The sequence below is a fragment of the Glandiceps talaboti genome, chromosome 4 (assembly GCF_964340395.1).
Source record: "Glandiceps talaboti chromosome 4, keGlaTala1.1, whole genome shotgun sequence".
Lineage (NCBI taxonomy): Eukaryota > Metazoa > Hemichordata > Enteropneusta > Spengelidae > Glandiceps > Glandiceps talaboti.
Window position 1 is genome coordinate 24,069,914 of NC_135552.1, and position 20,458 is coordinate 24,090,371.

At 35.0% G+C, this 20,458-nt stretch overlaps 1 protein-coding gene across 1 annotated transcript; it reads left to right on the plus strand.

Annotated features, from left to right (window-relative positions):
• The first annotated feature begins 1,156 nt into the window (after positions 1-1,156).
• Positions 1,157-20,377, plus strand: LOC144434460 (nuclear pore complex protein Nup160-like). Its single transcript, XM_078122911.1, has 31 exons — positions 1,157-1,325; positions 1,643-1,721; positions 2,600-2,714; positions 2,959-3,120; positions 3,806-3,880; positions 4,191-4,288; positions 4,742-4,826; positions 5,265-5,336; positions 5,829-6,011; positions 6,416-6,481; positions 6,710-6,812; positions 7,105-7,270; positions 7,831-7,991; positions 8,720-8,880; positions 9,492-9,625; positions 10,092-10,322; positions 11,013-11,082; positions 11,599-11,817; positions 12,366-12,461; positions 13,280-13,374; positions 14,025-14,121; positions 14,560-14,665; positions 15,134-15,300; positions 15,985-16,051; positions 16,569-16,679; positions 17,201-17,327; positions 17,522-17,608; positions 18,102-18,246; positions 18,649-18,774; positions 19,067-19,174; positions 19,698-20,377. Exons 1-31 carry the CDS (start codon positions 1,157-1,159, stop codon positions 19,824-19,826), a joined length of 3,810 nt encoding a protein of 1,269 aa, XP_077979037.1. The 3' UTR covers positions 19,827-20,377.
• The last annotated feature ends 81 nt before the right edge of the window (positions 20,378-20,458 follow it).

Consider the following 20,458-nt stretch of genomic DNA (forward strand, 5'->3'; position numbering starts at 1 on the left):
AAACTACAGAGATCTGTAAGTATAGATTGGTGTTACATCATCCAAACAAACTACAGAGATCTGTAAGTATAGATTGGTGTTACCTCATCCAAACAAACTACAGAGATCTGTAAGTATAGATTGGCGTTACCTCATCCAAACAAACTACAGAGATCTGTAAGTATAGATTGGTGTTACCTCATCCAAACAAACTACAGAGATCTGTAAGTATAGATTGGTGTTACCTCATCCAAACAAACTACAGAGATCTGTAAGTATAGATTGGTGTTACCTCATCCAAACAAACTACAGAGATCTGTAAGTATAGATTGGTGTTACCTCATCCAAACAAACTACAGAGATCTGTAAGTATAGATTGGTGTTACCTCATCCAAACAAACTACAGAGATCTGTAAGTATAGATTGGTGTTACCTCATCCAAACAAACTACAGAGATCTGTAAGTATAGATTGGTGTTACCTCACCCAAACAAACTACAGAGATCTGTAAGTATAGATTGGTGTTACCTCATCCAAACAAACTACAGAGATCTGTAAGTATAGATTGGTGTTACCTCATCCAAACAAACTACAGAGATCTGTAAGTATAGATTGGTGTTACCTCACCCAAACAAACTACAGAGATCTGTAAGTATAGATTGGTGTTACCTCATCCAAATAAACTACAGAGATCTGTAAGTATAGATTGGTGTTACCTCACCCAAACAAACTACAGAGATCTGTAAGTATAGATTGGTGTTACCTCATCCAAACAAACTACAGAGATCTGTAAGTATAGATTGGTGTTACCTCATCCAAATAAACTACAGAGATCTGTAAGTATAGATTGGTGTTACCTCATCCAAACAAACTACAGAGATCTGTAAGTATAGATTGGTCTTACCTCATCCAAACAAACTCAGCAAATATAGATCATTCTGTCAGATCCAGTTAGACACTGAAGAAGGACAAGTGATTTGTTCAAAACATGTCTGTTTCTCAATCAAAAGTGGAAGAAGAGAACTTGTGTATGAATCTTAGTGTAACCATATAAATTTAATGTGCTTGGATTAGTCACTAATTGTGATATGTTTTTTGTCTGATAATTTTTAATTTTCTAGGTCCCCTTGTCGACACCAGTATCCATGCCGTCAATCTTTGCTGAAATCTCCGTTGCTATGATACAAGATCCTAGGAACACACAGTTCCTGTCACAAGGTGGCGCTCATGTTCATGAACCACATACTAGTGCATCCTGGGTAACAAATGAGGGGGAGGCTCTGTTTGCCTTTGCAACAAATATAGGAAGTATTTTATTGGTGAAGTTACCACCAGTTGAAATTCAAGGTAATTATTTGTGTACATACTTATACTTGGTAGATATTACTTGTGAGTAAATTTCACCATTTCAAGCTACAACCAAACAGAAGGGTCTAAAATTATATTAGCTCATGCTACAAAGTCAAGCATTTGATATGATCTTGGCACATACAACAATAAGATACATCACCCTCTAATAACATGTGGCATAAACTTGTTTATGAGGATTTGATCGAAGTCATAAAAATGTCTTGATAGTTTTGGGTCTGTTTCTCATTGCATGTACATCTCTCATTCTTTATTATATTGAGTTTTATTAACCGAATGAAATACCATTTTTGCAGGTATTGCTACCCAGCATGAATTAAGACAAGCATCAATGATGCAGAGATTGTGGACTGGTCTTGTACCATCCATGATTAGGTAAGTCATAACTTGTTTATACTTTGATAGCAGTCAATGAAAGGACTGTGTGTAAGGATATATCAGACTTGGAGAGACACTGTAACAGTAGTCATTGTATCCGTGATGATATTTCCTCACATCAGTACGGTAAGGCCAAATAACAAAATGTATTTCTGATAACTGACCAACCCTAATCTAATTTGCCAATCCTAAATATATTCTTTAATTCAAAATTGTGAAAATTGTGTGAGTTTCCATATAAATTTTATTGCCAAAATATCTTTGGGCAATTCATTTTAAAAATCCCATTCCAGAGAAACTGAGTCTTTTAAGACAGTAAATTGAATTCACACAATACAGTCTGTGTATTGTGTTTGTCAGCTTCACATATAATTGTATTCATTTACTTCTTTCACACCTCATCAAACTATCACAGAAGTTTCACACAGACAGTTTGGGTTTTAAAATACTATATAAGTTTCATATTTTCAATCCATCAATCATGTATGTTTAGTTAAGAACAAAACAGGAAACCTACAATTAAATATAGTTGCAGTGTATTTAAACCTTCAGGTAGCTTGTACACGAAGCAACAGTTATTGGTGTTATCGGATGATGACAGTGTTTTTGCCAAGGGTGGTAAGCAGGTAAAATCTACCAGGGTTCCCATGTCATTTTAATAGCTGGGTTCCCAACAAAATTACCATTGACTCTATGGGGAAACACTGCTATTTTTACCCCTTTCCTTCTTTCTGTTATCATGGTTTCTCAACCTTAGCAAAATCACTGTAATGATGTATATTACTGCTTCATATAAGTTGCTAGAATTATCCACAATATTCATTCTATATATCAGTTGTGCTTCATTGTCATTGGCACTATTTTCGTTATGATAGGGGAGGCCAGGAAGCATCTGATGCAGTATTGAGTTTATTCATTCATCCAGTTGGCCAGGAGTTGCTGATATTTACTATATGCCGTGATCACAAAGTCAGAGTCTGGTCTTGTAAGGTGAGATCAAAGTGTTGTTGATTACACTGATTTAAAAATATCTTAGATTGTTGATTTACCATGATTTGATTATTTTGAGATCAAAAGAGATAACGTTATCAGATTTATAATGATAATATTCATCAATCTTCATTTCAATCAATATGAAGCACATAACAAGATGTAAGAGAAGTATCTCTCCATACCAATGCATCTCACAAGATTTCTGTTTATGTACAAAATGTTACTATTCTGATATGTCTAGGATTATGAATGTGTTACTGTCTGTGATATCCTGGAATATATACCAAATAGTGAAGAACTGCAGAATGCAGCAGCCACCAATCACGTCATTCGGAAATCCTTGGGTAGTAGTTCTACGTATCTACAGCTAGCTGTCTATCTAGGCTTTGAAGACAGATCACAGGTAAGGAATTTTAGGTGTCTCTATCTATATATCTATCTATCTATCTATCTATCTATCTAACTATCTATCTATCTATCTATCTATCTATCTATCTATCTATCTGTCTTCTATCTATCTATCTATCTATCTGTCTGTCTGTCTGTCTGTCTATCTGTCTGTCTGTCTTTCTATCTATCTATTGGTCTATCTATCTATCTATCTATCTATCTATCTATCTATCTATATCTTTGAAAATAGATCACAAATAAGGAATTGATGTGTTTAGTACATTTGAACAGTTTGTATATGAATGTCAAGTTAAAGAATCAGAATTAATTTGTTTGATCTTGTAGCCATAAGTTGTAACTCTATACTAATCTTATTAAAATCTGTAAGGAACTTGGTACAATTTCTTTAGTTACCTCTGTTTCCTACTTTTATTGTCGTTTGTTCTTTTTTGTTCTGTGAGTGAACACTTTCTTCCTACATCTGACAAAATGCCATAGGAGTTCAAGTCATGCCAAGTTCACTACGTCAGATTTTAATCAGATTGACTATGTACACAATGACAAATCACATCCAGTATTATTACAGTTTCTATCTACATGTAACTTGGCTATGGGGATAATGTAAGAACTTATGTTGGTGCTTTGATAAACATGGTTGACTTCTTTTTTCATGTATCCTTATTTTTTTGTCATTTCAGTTTTGTGTCTTCCAACCAGTATTGGAGGATGGCCAATACAGACTGCTGTCATTGGCGTCTATTGATACACAGAATGTAAGTTTCATAGATTAATAAAAATATTATTACATTTACAAGGTCTTTGCACCCCCCCCCCCACCCCCAGTACACCTGTGTAGTCTTTTGTCATGCATATCTCAGCTACACCATCAGAGATGTAGATAACGGCCAGTAGCCGAATGAAACTACCGGCTACTCCTGTGTTTTGCCTGCTAATTTTATGGAATTAAAAAAAATTCTTTGTTTGACCCAGTATATTTCCATCAATGGACAGATTGATGGGTCCCATTCATGTTATGTTCTGCATACTTATACATGTATTATGTCCTGCATATTTGTATTGTAGGACAGTTTGATAGATTTCAGTCTAACTGACAGTGAGATTTGGGCAGTGTTTACAACAACAGATGGTCAAACAGCTATTAGATCTATTTCCTATGATGAGTAAGTATATACAGATACTTTGTAAAGTACTACAATTTACATAGAACCTAGTAGGCAATGTTTTACCAAAACCAAATCTACTTTATTTAAAAGTTATGAAAAAGGAAGACCTGATCTATCTATAACTTGAGTTATACTGTATTCGCAGGTAAAAAACCAATAAGAAATTCACATACAAATTTTTAAAATCTAGGTCGAAATGATAACAAAATTTAGTCATTTTAGAATGACTAAGCTCTATGGACAAATAAGGCACTGGAACAAGATGGTATACCTCCAAATTGATTTTCAGGGATATTTGAGTCCCTGAGGCAGATTCTACTTTGAGAAGTCATACATATGAATATTTAGTCAAAGTTCTTCTGTACAATAATGAACACAGGAAGAAATTCCCATCAATTCTTTAACTAATTGTACCCTATAAGTTGAGTTCTTTGACTCTTGTAATTGCAGTGGTATGGAAGGCACATGGGATTCAGTAATGTTACATAACATTGATGTAGTGGATATTCCAATACCTCCCTTACAAGACCCCAGAGTAAGTTACAATGAAGAAAGTTTGTACATGTTGACAAACTCTAGTGCTTGTTCAGTCAACAAAATAGTAGATAATACAATGCCTGGGGTTCTAGTCAAAAGCTTCAGTCAACGCTTTCATATTTGCAGTTGTGTGTACATGGTTAACAACGATGTCAGAAATATTAGATATTAAAGGCACTATGCGGGTATAAATGTGTGTAGGTTGAATGTGTGGTCATTGTCTTGAACTACACTGAGTGATAGCACTAGTTAAAGACAAAATTTGTTGTGGGTCAAAATGATGAAAATTGTGAGTCACCACATAGTAAGGGATAAGGGAACACCAAATGTTCGTATGTTCAAAGTAATTGCTGTGTGTCATTGGTGTCAAATGTGGCTTAGAGGGCTAAGATTGTGACATTTACAGCTATTCTAATACACTTGTTACTTTCTACAGGAAGCCTATGTAGAGTTTATATTTCATCAAAGTGGATTCTCATCACATGCTGTGGCCAAAACACTCAGTAATGTAAGTTATCATTATAATTTATAATCTTTCAAAACATGTTAACTTTTTGAAAGCTGCCTGTTAGTACAATGTCAGGATGTTTGATGGAGACAAGTGCATATTAAGATCACTAAGAGTATGTCCATGGGATGTAAAATCATTCATTCATTCATTCATTTATGCATTCATCCATCCATCCACCCACCCATCCATCCAATCATTTATTCATATTTTCATTCTACATACATACATACATACATACATACATACATACATACATACATACATACATACATACATACATACATACATACATACATTCATTCATTTGTTCATTGGTCCATTAATTTGTTCATTTGTTCATTCTTTCATTCATCCATCCATCCATCCATTCAGTCATTCATTCATTTATTTATTTATTTATTCATTTGTTTGTTTAATGATTGATTTGAGATGTAAGTGAGTGTGCTAATGAAGAGGTCTTCAACTTGTGTTTTTATTTGACATGTTCAGATATTAAAACAACCTGTGGATTCTAGACGTGGCCTAGATGTGTTAAAACAGGAAGTTATCACTGCTATGGAAATAGAAGTGCAGAAAGCTTCCAGAGGCTATGAGTTACCATTGGATGAATACTTTCAAGTACAACTACAGTGCTGGAAGACATTCTGTTCAAATTGTAGTCAATATCAAGAGGTAAGTATTCAGTGGGTTACAAACAAACAAACAGATGGGTGTTTAAAATAGTGGGGTACAGACAGACAAACTATGAATTGAATAACATTCAAGGGATAACACAGGAAAGGATCAAGATGTAGGTTACAGACAGACAGATAAGCAATATCAAGACCCTTCAAATAGAGTTACAGACATATATTTATTTCAAAGACAAACAACACTCCAGCCACACAGTAAAACAATAAACAAAAGAAAACAAAACATGACAAATATACAAGACAAAATGCTAAATACACACAACACAGGAATAACTCACTCCTTGAATAGGAAACCAAGAGTTTGTAACGAAACTTACAACACAAGAATCACATACCCAGTTGGACTGTTTATTGATCTCTGTTTGTTCATTAATTCCAATACAGGTTGTTGACAGACCAGTTGGACTGTTTATTGACCAAAATACAGGATTGATTGTGTATCTTAAAAAGGTAAAATGAATCACTTATCTTTCAAGGAAATCTATACCAAAGTCCTGCTATGTTCACTGCATTGTTTTACTGAAAGAGAAAGAGAGATAGAACTAAAATAATGAGACACTTTCAACCACAGAATTTAAATCATGTTGGATGATCCCCTATGTAGTCTTTGCAATCATTCCTATGTTGCTTTGTTGACACCTATTCATGTTTTAATATTTGACTTTGTTTGCTCAACAGGGTAATGTCTCCTTACTTCGGCCTATGGATCCAATAGAACAATTGTACATATCACATAGTACTAGTCCACCAGACTTGACACTAGCACCACTCTACTGTGATGGTAAGTATTGCTACTGAACTGACCTACAGAACACAATCAGGCATATGGTAAAATTGGAAGCTTTGAGTATGTAGATGAGATTCATATTTATACCCTTTAGCTGTCAAAAAATGATGACTCAGTGTTTGACATGTACAGGATTAGCATTCCTCTACTGGAGCTGATATTAAAGTTTGTGCTACGTATATACACAAGCCACTGGTGTACTCTACCTTTCAATGTACTCAGCCTTACACATAAGTTTTGTGTTATCTGTTAGTTCTGATAGTTGTAATCTTTTTGTTGTTGACAGAGCTGCATCTTGATGAAGATATTCTAACTCTATTTAAATGCATCCGATTGGTCAGTGAGAATGTGAGCAAAGAAATGAAAGCAGGTTTTCAATTCGATATCTGCCAATCAGAACCACCAGAAAATATGGCCCAGGAGATTGCGTGTAATCTATTGGTTCAATCAAGGTGAGTGTGAAATCTAATATATTTCATAGACAGACAAATAGAACATTGACTCTCAGTGTTTTCGCTATAGGTTTATTAAAGCTGTATAGTTTTAACAAGAGTAGTATTTTTTTGATCAGACAACAAACAACATATTCAGTAAAATATTGGGGATTTTGGGTGAGGACCCAAAAATTTATTGTTCCATATTTATGTATACTGCTTAGTACACAAATACGTTTACCTACAGGTGATTTCATACTGCTTAGGATGAGAGCTAAAATATAGTTTCAAAAAATGTACCAGTTGCAACTGGTTCGGCTTTAACTCTTAGCAAGGTAGGGAAATGAGTAGTTTGTGATAGGTCTATCATTGTCACCCTCAGCATCATCAACAGTATGTATGAACACATGGAATGAAATATTTAGTAAAACTCCAAACTTTGTACTGTGGTTTTGGCAGTGAAGCCAGGTAAATAACCTGGAGAACTCTGGTCAATTTGACACACTTACCTCCCTTAGCAAAACTACTGGTCTGCTTTGTAATGTCCAATCATGTATTCATACATCGTCATTTTACAGTAATAATATCCAGTCTACATCGTCTGCTGTATATAAGTTTGAGAGGGAGTTACAGGATTACCTTCAAGGCATGATGGAACCTATTAAAGCTATAGAGAGACTACTATGTGGTATTGATGTAGCTCAAGGAATGCCTGAAGCATTGTCTATGGAAGAATCAGGTAAACTATATCTGTGGATTTAGTTTTATTGTCACATTATGTGTAGTTCTGCTGTCATTTCCGTGTATAGGCCAGTAACAATTATCTATGTCTCATGCCATTAAAACATCTAGTACTTTCTAATATTGTACAGTATGTTTGTGTGTGTGGGGGGTGGGGGGTGGGGATGGGGGTGTAGATGTGTGTGGGGGATATGTGTGAATAAGCCTGTCTGTCTCTGTCTGTCTGTCTGTCTGTCTGTCTGTCTGTCTGTCTGTCTGTCTGTCTGTCTGTCTGTCTGTCTGTCTGTCTGTCTGTCTGTGTCTCTGTGTGTGTCTATGTATCTGTGTATGTCTTAGTCTGGCTGGTTGTGTGTGCAGACTAGACCTGACTGTCAAATATCTTCTATGCATAAGTGTGTGTCATGTCATCATTGTGTACAGGCCTGTCACAACATTCTCAGTTCATACCTGTGTTTGTGAAGTTATTGTAGACCAGTGATCTCCTTTTCAACATAGTTTTGATGCACTCTGTTTGGGTGATGTTTGTAGTACTGCTACCCTGTGTTGCTGTACATATAGTAGGGGGGTTATAAATTGTGCCATATGTGGCAGTTACGTCAGATATATGCTTCCATTTTAGATGTGAAGTATAAGTGTAAAAGACTTTCAACCTCCGTTCTGTATTCTAACACAAAACATAAAGCATAGTTTTTATTTCAATGAGTTATTTGTTATTGTGCACTGCAGTGATGGACACAGGTCGACATATAATTTGTAGTCATCTGTTTGCAAGTGAACATTCTGCCGTCATTCTGTCCGAAGTACTTAAACAAACAAGCTTCCAAAGATTTCAACTGTGCAGTGATCTGATGATATTGATGTATCTCATGCAGAAAATTGACAAACAGGTAAGACAGAGAGTGTAAATATTAGAATTGCAGTTGATTGATTGTGAAATATATTAATTTCTATTTTTTTCTTTGCAAAGTGTAATGTAGTCTTACTGACCTTGGCCTTAGAGCAGCTTACCTGATGTGATTGTAATGTGATTACCATGGCAACAAGCTGACCATGGCTAGACTGAGAAGGAAGTCTCTAAAGTCTTAAACCCCAATGTTTGAATCCCATTGTTTTGGATTAGTACTATCTTATCAGTAGAGGCATAAGGATTAAAAAAAAGATAATTCTTATGTTCCATAACTCCAGATGAGTGTATTTCATACCAATTCAAATCCGACATGGGCCTTTAAAGGGGCAATTCAGAAACCATGGTATGGATTTACTTTATGCAGACATTGGAATTAGAGAGGATTATTCCATTCTATTCAGTATGTTACTTAAATTAGCACTACTTGTTACTTGAATAGCACTACCAACCAATATTTATCATTCCTCAAAATAATCATCAAATCCTCCCCCCCCCCCTTTCAGTAATCCCCAAGTCAGTAATCCCATCTACCCTTTCAGTAATCCCCAAGTCAGTAATCCCATATATTAAATCCATTTCATTTGTTTCTAGATGTGTATAAATCCAGAAGGTGTCAACCAACTTGAATTAGATCTTATTCCTAAGACATCTACCTGTTTGTTAGCCTATCACAGTGTCTATTGGCTTTGTTGCTGCCAATCATCTCAGCCTGAAACCAACACAGTGTAAGTTACTCATTAGTATTCATGTTACCAATGGCAACTTGTCTGTATCCTAGCCTATCACAGTGTCTATTGGCTTTGTTGCTGCCAATCATCTCAGCCTGAAACCAACACAGTGTAAGTTACTCATTAAATATTCATGTTACCAATGGCAACTTGTCTGTATGCTAGCCTATCACAGTATCTATTGGCTTTACTGCTGTTAGCCAAGTGTTTTCCTTACCCAAATTTTAAATCAGACATTAACATAATGCTTACACTTCATGTCATTGTGGCTTTGATTTTGTTGCATTTCCCAGTGTATTTGGATTCATGTTGGTCTACTGGCTCACCAAATCATTGATATGAGAGAGAAATCAAGTCTGTGAAAATTTGAATGATTAAAGCTTGCAAAGTCCTCATTAGAAGTATTCCTATGAACTACATATATTCTGTATTCTCATTAATTGGTTATTTGTTTATTTTCTAGTGAATCTAGTTTACGTCAGTTTGTAGCACTGGAGATAACCCACTCATCTGGTATCAATGCAGCATGTCATTTAGAGTCATCCTGTGGGTCATTGGTAGAAGTGTTTCTACATGGTATTGGTGGAACACAACTCAGGATTTCACTCACTAATTCAAACCATATCAGGGAAGACAGTAATGAGACATGGAACTGTGTCTTATTACCTGCCATCAGTGCACTGGCAAGACTTATGTATCCTTTCTTTTAAAAGAAAAAAGTCCAATCAGGCTTGTGTCTGCCTTTAATATACTTGTATTGATTGCTACTATCATTTACATAAATATGAGTTTTGATAAAAATAGCAACTCTGACGATAACTTACTCAACTTTGAGATCTTGTAAAGAGTCCTACTGTGCTTGACATGTATACAGCCATTTTGAGAATGTCTTGAAATGGTTTATAGGTAAAACTTCTGCTGATTACATCACTAATACCTGAATCTCTTTGTCTTTATATTTGTCAAGAGAAAGAGATTTTACCCTTGTAGGAAATCCAAAAAATTGCCAAGCACAGTTATTGATTTCTTTTTTTAAAAAAAAATACATATCTTGAATCCTCTGTAGGAAATTTTTACTAAATCATCTCTATGTGTTATCCTCAGTGCCACAACACCCTCTGTGAAATAAATCCTACCCCTGCTGCTAATTTAGTGATGCAATTTGCATATTGCTGAATTCAGATATTAACAACAACAACAACAACAACAACAACAACAACAACAACAACACACAACATTGCATATGGATATAAGATGACCATTGATCCAAGTGTGTGTTCTTCAACTATCTGACAAAAGATATCTGGCTCACTGCTTTCAAAAGTGACAACAGTCAAAATATTCAAATGATGTGCGCATAATTTCTTTAACTTGTGAAAATCAGCTGGCCTATCAGTAGTAGTTTTCTATTCTGTGAGTTTCTCCTTGGTAAATGTCAGTATGTTCAACTTCAGGTAAGGTTTTCTTCTTAAAATAGACTGAATTGTAGACAGGGGTTTCATTTTGTTCTATCAATTGAAGTACATTGAGAAGTGTATGCACTAAGTACAATAAGTGACAATCTCAGTGAATCTTTTGAAAACATTTCTGCGAAAGTAGCCTCAGAAATTAATAGTTTCTCATTGGTTTGGCATGCATTTGTGTATGCCACATATGTACATACTAGGTATTAACACATATTTATACATACACACAGACACACAGATGTATATACACATACACACACACACTCTAACACATACAGAAGTAAATGTTTAATACAATTGTTCTTAAGGACAGGAAAGTATTTCATTCAGTATAAAATGACATGGTTGTCAAAAAATCAGTTTCGAAAAACAAACACATCCAAACAGAATTCACATTAATAATATTGTGATTGTGATCTTGAAAAAAGAAATGACCCAGTGTGAAGTCAAGTCACACAAGTAATTTAAAATTATGTTCTGTTTGATCTGTCTTACTTTACCTAGGAATATATCCAACTTTTGAGTGATTGGTGTGAGTGGAATACATCATCCAGACATTTCCTACTAGGACAATGTTATCTAAACTGTAATGAGCCGTACAAAGCAGTGGAATGCTTTCAGTTAGCCTCACATGGAGTTGTCACCGATGAATTCCTACTTAATAAACTGATACAGACTGATGACGGAGACACTAAAGCATTACAAGTTATTTATTATTTAAAGGTAAAAGAGATTGCGCGCGCTTGCGTGTGTGTGTGTGTGTGTGTGTGTGTGTGTGTGTGTGTGTGTGTGTGTGTGTGTCAGTGTGTGTGTGTGTGTGTGTGCATATGTGTGTATGTGTGTATGTATGTTCGCGCGCATACATGCATGTGTGTATGTATATGATTGTGTCTTAGAATCACATTTGTGTATTATTCCTATATACCAAGCTTGATTCTACCAATATAGCAAGTGATAGTTTAGTATCCTTCAAATTGTTATACTAAGTTAATTTGTCCAGTTTGTCCTGATGTCCTAGTCTAGCTGCTAGACCCTTAGGACATTGTGCTAACATTTAAAAGCAGCTGTAAGCTGTGTACCTGAGAGCTTTCTCTAGGGAGCTGTGTACCATAGGGACTGTGAACAGTAGACACTGTCATCCTTCACCTTCTGTTCAGTGACCATCTGAGCATAGATCTGAAGTCTTACTATAATTCTACTGATGTCGCTGATGTTTACATTTAATCAAATACTTCATGGTTCTATCTAAAACTTTATTATTCTATTTACAGGTGCTGAGACTATTGGAACAGTTTAACATACCAAATCTAGTGATTTCTCTTGCCAAGACAGCTCTCAGTATTGCTGATGATGAAGATCCAAACATTGTGAGTACATAATCTATGTGAGCATTCAAAGAACAGTACAAAATAACCCATAATATTAATACTTTACATAGTGTATATGTGTATATATCATTCAAGGTGGTGAGTTCAATTTACCAAGGTTCCCCAGTCATTTTATAAGGAGACAACATCAAAGTCAAGGTATAAATAATCTTGATCAGATTTCCCTGCTTTGGTTATACCAGGGTTCTCAAATCCACCACCCCTGGTTTGTAGGAAAATTGAGAATATGTGATAGGTATGAATAATGGAGTTATCTCTGCTTATTGAAGTCATTTGAACACTTTGGGTGCAGATACTCAAATTTTCAGGTTCTTTGGTACTGAACCTTTGACCTCAGAATCATTTCTGTTTAGTGTGATGTGATCATCATACTATATTGTTAAGGGTTATATACATATAGTCTAATGACATTACAGTAGTGTTTCTAAATAATTGTAGCCTTTAGTTTCGGGAACTTGATAGTTACTTGTATTAGACTCAAGGTCAAGGTACTTGTATTAGACTCAAGGTCAAGTTACTTGTATTAGACTCAAGGTCAAGTGTATTTGTCTCTGTATCTTTACATGTACTTGTGTATGGTGTATGTCTCTCTCAATTTACTGTTATTTTTACTAAGCATGAAAAATGATGAATACTTAGAACACCAAAGTTAGGGAAAACACAACATTTCACTCAGAGGGCAGTTGATGTTACCGTACACCATATAACACAATAAACCTTAGATGGCACAATGACTTACCATCACTTACAGAGTGGATGTTTTAACTTTAAGTACATGCATGTGGTTATAATTACAGCCATCCCTGTGGTCTAAAATCTTCAAACATCACCTTGAACTAAGACATAACCAGGAAGCATATGTAGCAATGACTGCTAACCCTGACCCAATCAGGTAACCTAAACTGTTTACTTTTGGTTGTGTTTGTCTGCATCTGTGTGTGTGTGTGTGTGTGTGTGTGTGTGTGTGTGTGTGTGTGTGTGTGTGTGTGTGTGTGTATGTGTGTGTGTGTGTATGTGTGTGTGTGTGTGTATCTGTGTGTATGTGTGTGTGTGTGTGTGTGTGTGTGTGTGTGTATCTGTGTGTGTGTGTGTGTGTCTGTCTGTCGGTCTCTGTGTATCTGTGTGTGTGTATGTGTATGTATGTATGTATGTATGTATGTATGTATGTATGTATGTGTGTGCATGTGTGTGTAAGTGTATGTATATGTGTGTGTGTATGTATATGTGTGTGTGTATGTGTGTGTGTGTCTGTGAGTGTGTGTGTGTGTGTGTGTGTGTGTGTGTGTGTGTGTGTGTGTGTGTGTGTGTGTGTGTGTGTGTGTTTTAACATTTTGTCAAAAGATGTAATAAATAAGTAAAATGTTTTCAAGAAGTCTTTGCCATAAATCTCAGGTACCTTTGACCATAAAAGTTGGGAAATGTAATGTAATGCTTCAGGATTTGTAAAGAAGAACTCTGACATTTGTGTGCTTGAAGCCTTTGACTTGTTGAGCATAGAGGTCGCCTGTATGAATTATCTTCTGTTTTCCTTGTCTTTTTCAGACGAAAGGACTGTCTACGTCAGTTTATTGTTGTACTATTTGAGAGATCACAGCTGCAACAGTTGTGTGAATTTCCATACATAGATCTTGAAGATGAGGTAATGTATAGGATATCTAACTCTGCTATTCTTTAAACTCCATCATTTATAGCTTGGTAGTAGTTTTAATGCTAGAATACATAAACTCCATTAGAAATGTTAAAATCCAAACAGTCAATTTGGACAATAAGGTAACTCTGAATATGTTGTGTTATGTGTCACTTCATGAACAATTAGTCTACATGTACTGTAAAGATTTATTGAAAAAGTCTGCCTCCCCCCCCCTCTCTCTCTCTCTCTCTCTCTCTCTCTCTCTCTCTCTCTCTCTCTCTCTCTCTCTCTCTCTCTCTCTCTCTCTCTCTCTCTCTCTCTCTCCTCTCTCTCTCAGTATCTCTCTCTCTCAGTATCTCTCTGTCGCAGTCTCTTTTCTCAATTCATTAATTAATCGATTAAACTTGTTGCATAGAATTGAAGCAATGTATATGTTTCTTGTTTTAGTTTGTAAGTATAGTTGAATCTAGAGCAAGATCAGTGGACCTGAGAACTCAGAAATATTATGAATTCCTGTATGCATTCCATGTATATAGAGGTAATCACAGGAAAGGTGAGTGTATACAGTTTACCACTGGAATTTCAAATCAACACAACCTTTGTTTATAGCTTACAAGATTGTCACAGGTTTTAATTTTGTCTTTGTCAAAAAGTTTTAAATGCTGAGCTGAAAGTTGACATTTTACACACAGAGTGCTAACCAATAGTTTGTCATTTTATCACCATTGCAGTAATGCTTATGATTCATTTACATTTGAAACAGTATATCTGACAAGTTGAACTGTTTCACCAGCATAGTTTTGATCTATGAATAGGTTTTGAATAGGTTAACTTAATATATCACATTGGTTCTACAGCTGGTAGTGTGATGTATGAGTACGGTCTGAGAGCTGGTAGAGAAATTACTAGTTTCACTGATTATCCCATTGTTTCTACAGCTGGTAGTGTGATGTATGAGTACGGTCTGAGAGCTGGTAGAGAAATTACTAGTTTCACTGACTGTATCACATTGTTTCTACAGCTGGTAGTGTGATGTACGAGTATGGTCTAAGAGCTGGTAGAGAAATTCCAGGACTTCAAGGCTTACAAAGACAAGTGAAATGTTATGTTGCTGCCATTAATTCATTACATCTAGTTAATCCTAGACATGCATGGATTACTAAACCATCACCTGCTAATATACAACAGGTAAGGTAGTTTCTGTAATAAACTTTATCACATTTATGGAAGTGTCCAAAACTTATACTTGATGCAGACTTTGGTGATTTCCACTTCAATGACTTCATATACAGATACATATTCACAAATACAATGATAGAAAGCAAATCAAAGTCCAGTTTTAAAGTTATTACTTTAAATCGTGATGTTTTGAATTCCATGATCTTGGATTACTACTATCTTATCAGTGGAACTACAGGGATCAAATAGGATCATTCTTTTATTAAAGAACAAGTGTTCAAACTCGACAGGTAGTAACTTAATCAAAGTGTTCAAACTCGACAGGTAGTAACTTAATCAAAGTGTTCAAACTCCACAGGTAGTAACTTAATCAAAGTGTTCAAATTCCACAGGTAGTAACTTAATCGAAGTGTTCAAATTCCACAGGTAGTAACTTAATCAAAGTGTTCAAATTCCACAGGTAGTAACTTAATCAAAGTGTTCAAACTCCACAGGTTATTAACTTTAATCAAAGTGTTACAAGTTATTGTTAGAATTAATGATTGTAACACCACAAGTTTCACTACTAGTATCAGTAATAGTTAGTTTGCCATGCATTTCATGGATGTCACTCTACACCCTTTTGTTTAGTCATTCATTTTCTTGTTTATTTTTATTTATGTACTTGTTTACTTTTTATTTTTAATAATCAAGGATATTGATGTTCCTGGAATGTCTCCAAAAAGAAACTATGATGGTGAAATGATTGAACACAGTCCAAGTAAGTAAAGTAGATAGAAAACTCAATATTTCCCTCATTTGTCGAAAAACTTATCACCACACAATTGCTTCCCAAGTTTTCCAATGTTTTGTGTTAATATTTTATAACCCTGATATTAAAGAGAGGAATGGGTACAATATGGTAACACTCTTAAAGTCTCACATACTCAGTACATGTACCGTAATCTTGATGGAGAACTGTTAGTAAAATGACTTGGGAAATTTCAATGTTTCAAACTTTAAAATACTGGCCTTAAGAAAAACACTAATTTCAATTCTGAAGAAATTGTTGTTGTTGTTGTTGTTGTTGTTGTTCAACAATGAACACTTTGCCTTTCTAAAGAGATTGCTTTTTTGGGTTTTCACAAAATATATCTTAATACTCTGAAATGTTTGTTTCTTTAGTATGACACTCAGAACCAAGGGGAGATGATTGTGTTTTCTGATGACATTGCTGGCAATGTGTATAAAGACATAATATTCAAATAATCAAATAAAAATGTGATTTTTGATTGCAGTGACAAAACATATAGAAGTACTAGAAATAGGAGACTTACAGAAAGAGTATATGCTGGCATCGGCAAGACTTAAACTGATTCAGTATGACCCCGATGCTGGTTTTATGGCAGGTAGGAAACCCCTAAATAACATAATATCTGTCTTTGCTTTGTTAAGTAAGTACATCAAATTTTAGGGGTCAGCTTTCCACAGAATTCATAAATATCCATTCTAGTTTTCCACATACATCCATAGAGGGCATACTTTCAGTATTTATATATTTGCCTCAAGTGATAAAGAAGTATCAAATGATGTAATAATGTTGGCTACAAATATGATATGACAATAGGGTCGCATGTATCATCTGTGAATCCAGGAGTTGTAAAAGTACAAAAAAATGTATATCAACTGTTTTTACCAAAGGTTTAAGAATAGAGATGGGAAGTCTGCCAACACTTGCATTGTTTCATTGTAATAGGCAAGTACTAGTAAAAAGTGCAGGGCTTACCATTAGATTTTACCTGCTTGAATGTCACTCTTACTACAACAAGCACACTGAGTGGTATACTACGTTTCTACCATATTAATTAAAAAGCATTTAAAGTTGATAGCAGTAAAGATAGATATGATTTATGATATCTTTCCATCCTAGGTCCAGTAATGTCAGCGGAAGAGACAGTCTCCATGTTAGTAAAGACAGGATTATTTGACACTGCCATATCAATATGCAATAACTTTAACCTGGCGTACAGTTCAGTTTTTGAAGCACTAGTATCAAAGTAAGTACTACTAAATCTTGTAGTTTTAAATACGGCATCTCATTGTGAGATTTTTGGTCAGATTGTGCTCAAAGTGTTCAGTTCTATCCATCAGATAAGACGATTATCTAGACCTATGACTTGTAGTATTAAAACAAACTCCCACCCATTTTTTGACATTATGCAATCTCATTTACAATGGTTTCTGTCTGCAGATGTTGCCATGGCAGCTCAGATAGTTATGCATGGAACTGGTTGACAGTCAATGACACCAGTCACTTGAGCAGTACGACAGAGATAAGGTTTGTTGACTTGACTGTTTTTTATAGAATACACCCCCTTCTATGTATTAACTTTCAAACTGTTAACCTTAAGAGCTGTGTTGTTGCTTCTAACTGTCAAATTCACACTTTGTGAGGTACAAAAATGAGTTTCAATGCTTTTGCACAAAATAAATTATTGTTCTATAGACTAGATGTGAAATGGTACAGAGAATGTCACTTAGAACTTAGAAGTGGTATTTTAGACATAATTTTAATGACTAATAACAAACTAAGGTGACCCACCATTAATATGCAAATGAAGTAATTAATTATGCAATACCATTACAACCACAAGAAAGGGAGTTGCTTGATGTACACTACAGATAGTATTGGAAAGAAAGAAAGATAAAAATGTAACATATGTACTATAATGTACACAGGGGCATAGGTATATGATAAGTCTTGTTGTCCCGTAATTGTAGAATGTTATTTAGTATATGAAATATGTGCTATCGCTTGTTGTCCCATACAGAGCATCAGAATTGTCCTGGAGGTTACTTGAATATTATTTCCAAAGGTTGGACAGTGATGGTGAAAACGGTTATCGTAAAGTTGTTGCCAGTAAATTACTTTCACTTGGAGTACCTCTACCATGCTGGCTGATCCATTCATATAAGGTAATTTAGCACTACCTTCTTGTTGTCATTATTTTTATATGTCATAAGTTTTTGGTCATTAGTACTAATTATGTTGATAATGCCTCTACCCTATCCAACTGAATGAGGGGTTGGGATGCATAATTATGCTTCTTGGTCAAAAAACTTTTCACATATTAAACTGGTGATATTTATGTGCAATAAACGATTCCTTTACATGTGTTGGCTGTGAAACTAGTCGATCCATTTTAATTAACTGATATGAAAATATTACAACAAGATAAAAAACTGTCGGCAAGAGAGGGGAGGTGGAATGTCTGTTGGATAATGTATGCTTGAGTTATCACCTGAATTATCACATCAACCAATCAAAATGTGTATACCATTCAACTCTAAATGTTCATATCTTTTACATCCTGGCAGAGGAAGAACACACCGGAGCTGCTTCAATTGTACATTAATTTTGATCTTCTTGAAGAAGCTACCAACTTAGCTTTAGAGTTTATAGATGCAGTACTTGGTAAAGGGAAGGAACATTTTGGTTTGAAGGTAAGTAAGGCTATTAGAGGTTTTCATGTGGTTAACCCATTATTACTTTCAACTGAATTTGGACAGGTTGTTTTCACACATTTGTTAGTTAGCAGCACTTCTAAAAAGACAATATGGATGGATTAAGATGAGTTTGTTGAAAGATTGTGTGTAACACAAGAAACAACTGGCTAGACCCGCCTTACTTTGATAGCTGATGAGATGAACTTTATACAAATTTATGACGAAATCAGTAAACACAGTGCTAGGATGTAGACAACTGATTACTAAATACCCTATCTTTTTTTTGTAGAGTTGTTTACAGGGCAGCCAAGCCAGTAATATGTGGCTACCCTACACTGCCATAGATCAATTGTTATATATACTGAAGGAATCTAAAGGAGACCCTCACTTTCAACAGGTAAGGAAAAACACTGCATGATGTCATAGTTCTGTATAGTTTCGTTGACTAACTAACGGAAAACTCTCAACTTCAGAATTTCAAAAAATGGCTGAAAACTTTGTAGCTCTAACCCCAAATAGGTGGATTAAAACTGTGATTCCTACTTTTGATCAATTGGCCCAAAATTTTGTAATTCTGTAGTACTTTCCACACTGTGTTCAAAATTTTGTTATTCTAATATCCAAATACTTCTTGGTACCTGAAATAGATTTGACCACCTAGGTGTGTCATAAAAATAATAAACATTCAATTTTTTGGTGTCACACAAAGACCTCACTCAACGCACTACACAGGCATTACTATAGCCGTGTGTGGGAATAAGTTGACCTAGTCTTTTTTGACTCTTTAACTAGAGGTAAAATGCCACTGCAGGTACCAAGAATTGGCTCAAGATAGTGTGATTCAGCAAAACTCTCTATATCATGTCTGTTCACATGGTCAACATCTGACATTGCATTTCTTATTCTATTTACATCCATAGCTTTATCATGCATTGAATGATAAACTGAAAGTCTACTTTACAACGACAGAGAGTGTATCTGAAGATATGGAAAGGACATGTAGACTTAGAGCAAAACAGATCATGCAGGAACGGTTAATAATGGAATAATTTCGGGTTGTTCATATCCAAACCAGGAGCCGCCATCTTTGTTTTCTTGACCAAATATATTCATCAGTTTGGTAATCAAATAAATTAAAAATTTATAACAGAACTGTTTGTGTATTATATCAAAATAGCCAAGACAGGTCATTAGATTTCTGGGCCTCAGACTTTATCAAAAGATTTTACCATATTTCAGTTGTATGTTTCACAAGCCATTCATTTCTGGAATGAGATGTTACAACTTCCAATTGTTTGATGGGAATTGAAACAGGATCATTTAGTTCTGATATCAACATCAGAAGCTGAAATCAACAAAAATGACTTTTTTTTGGAACTAATACTCATCTTTTATCAGAGAGTTTCACATCTATTTTCATACTCATGTATTAGATATGTGGAAAGTGGTGAAAGTAGAAATTAGTGAAAGTTGTATGTACATGTCATTATATCAATTTTGTACTGTACTCCAAGTCTTTCCTGATTATTATCAACAATTAGTGTTTGGATTCTATAGCCGTGTAACCATAGATACCGATACATTTACCAGTTTTTGTTGAAAAATATATCATGGAACAACTGCTGTACTGTAACCATCATTTATATAAACTTTATTCATATGTATGTATTGTTTAGTAAAC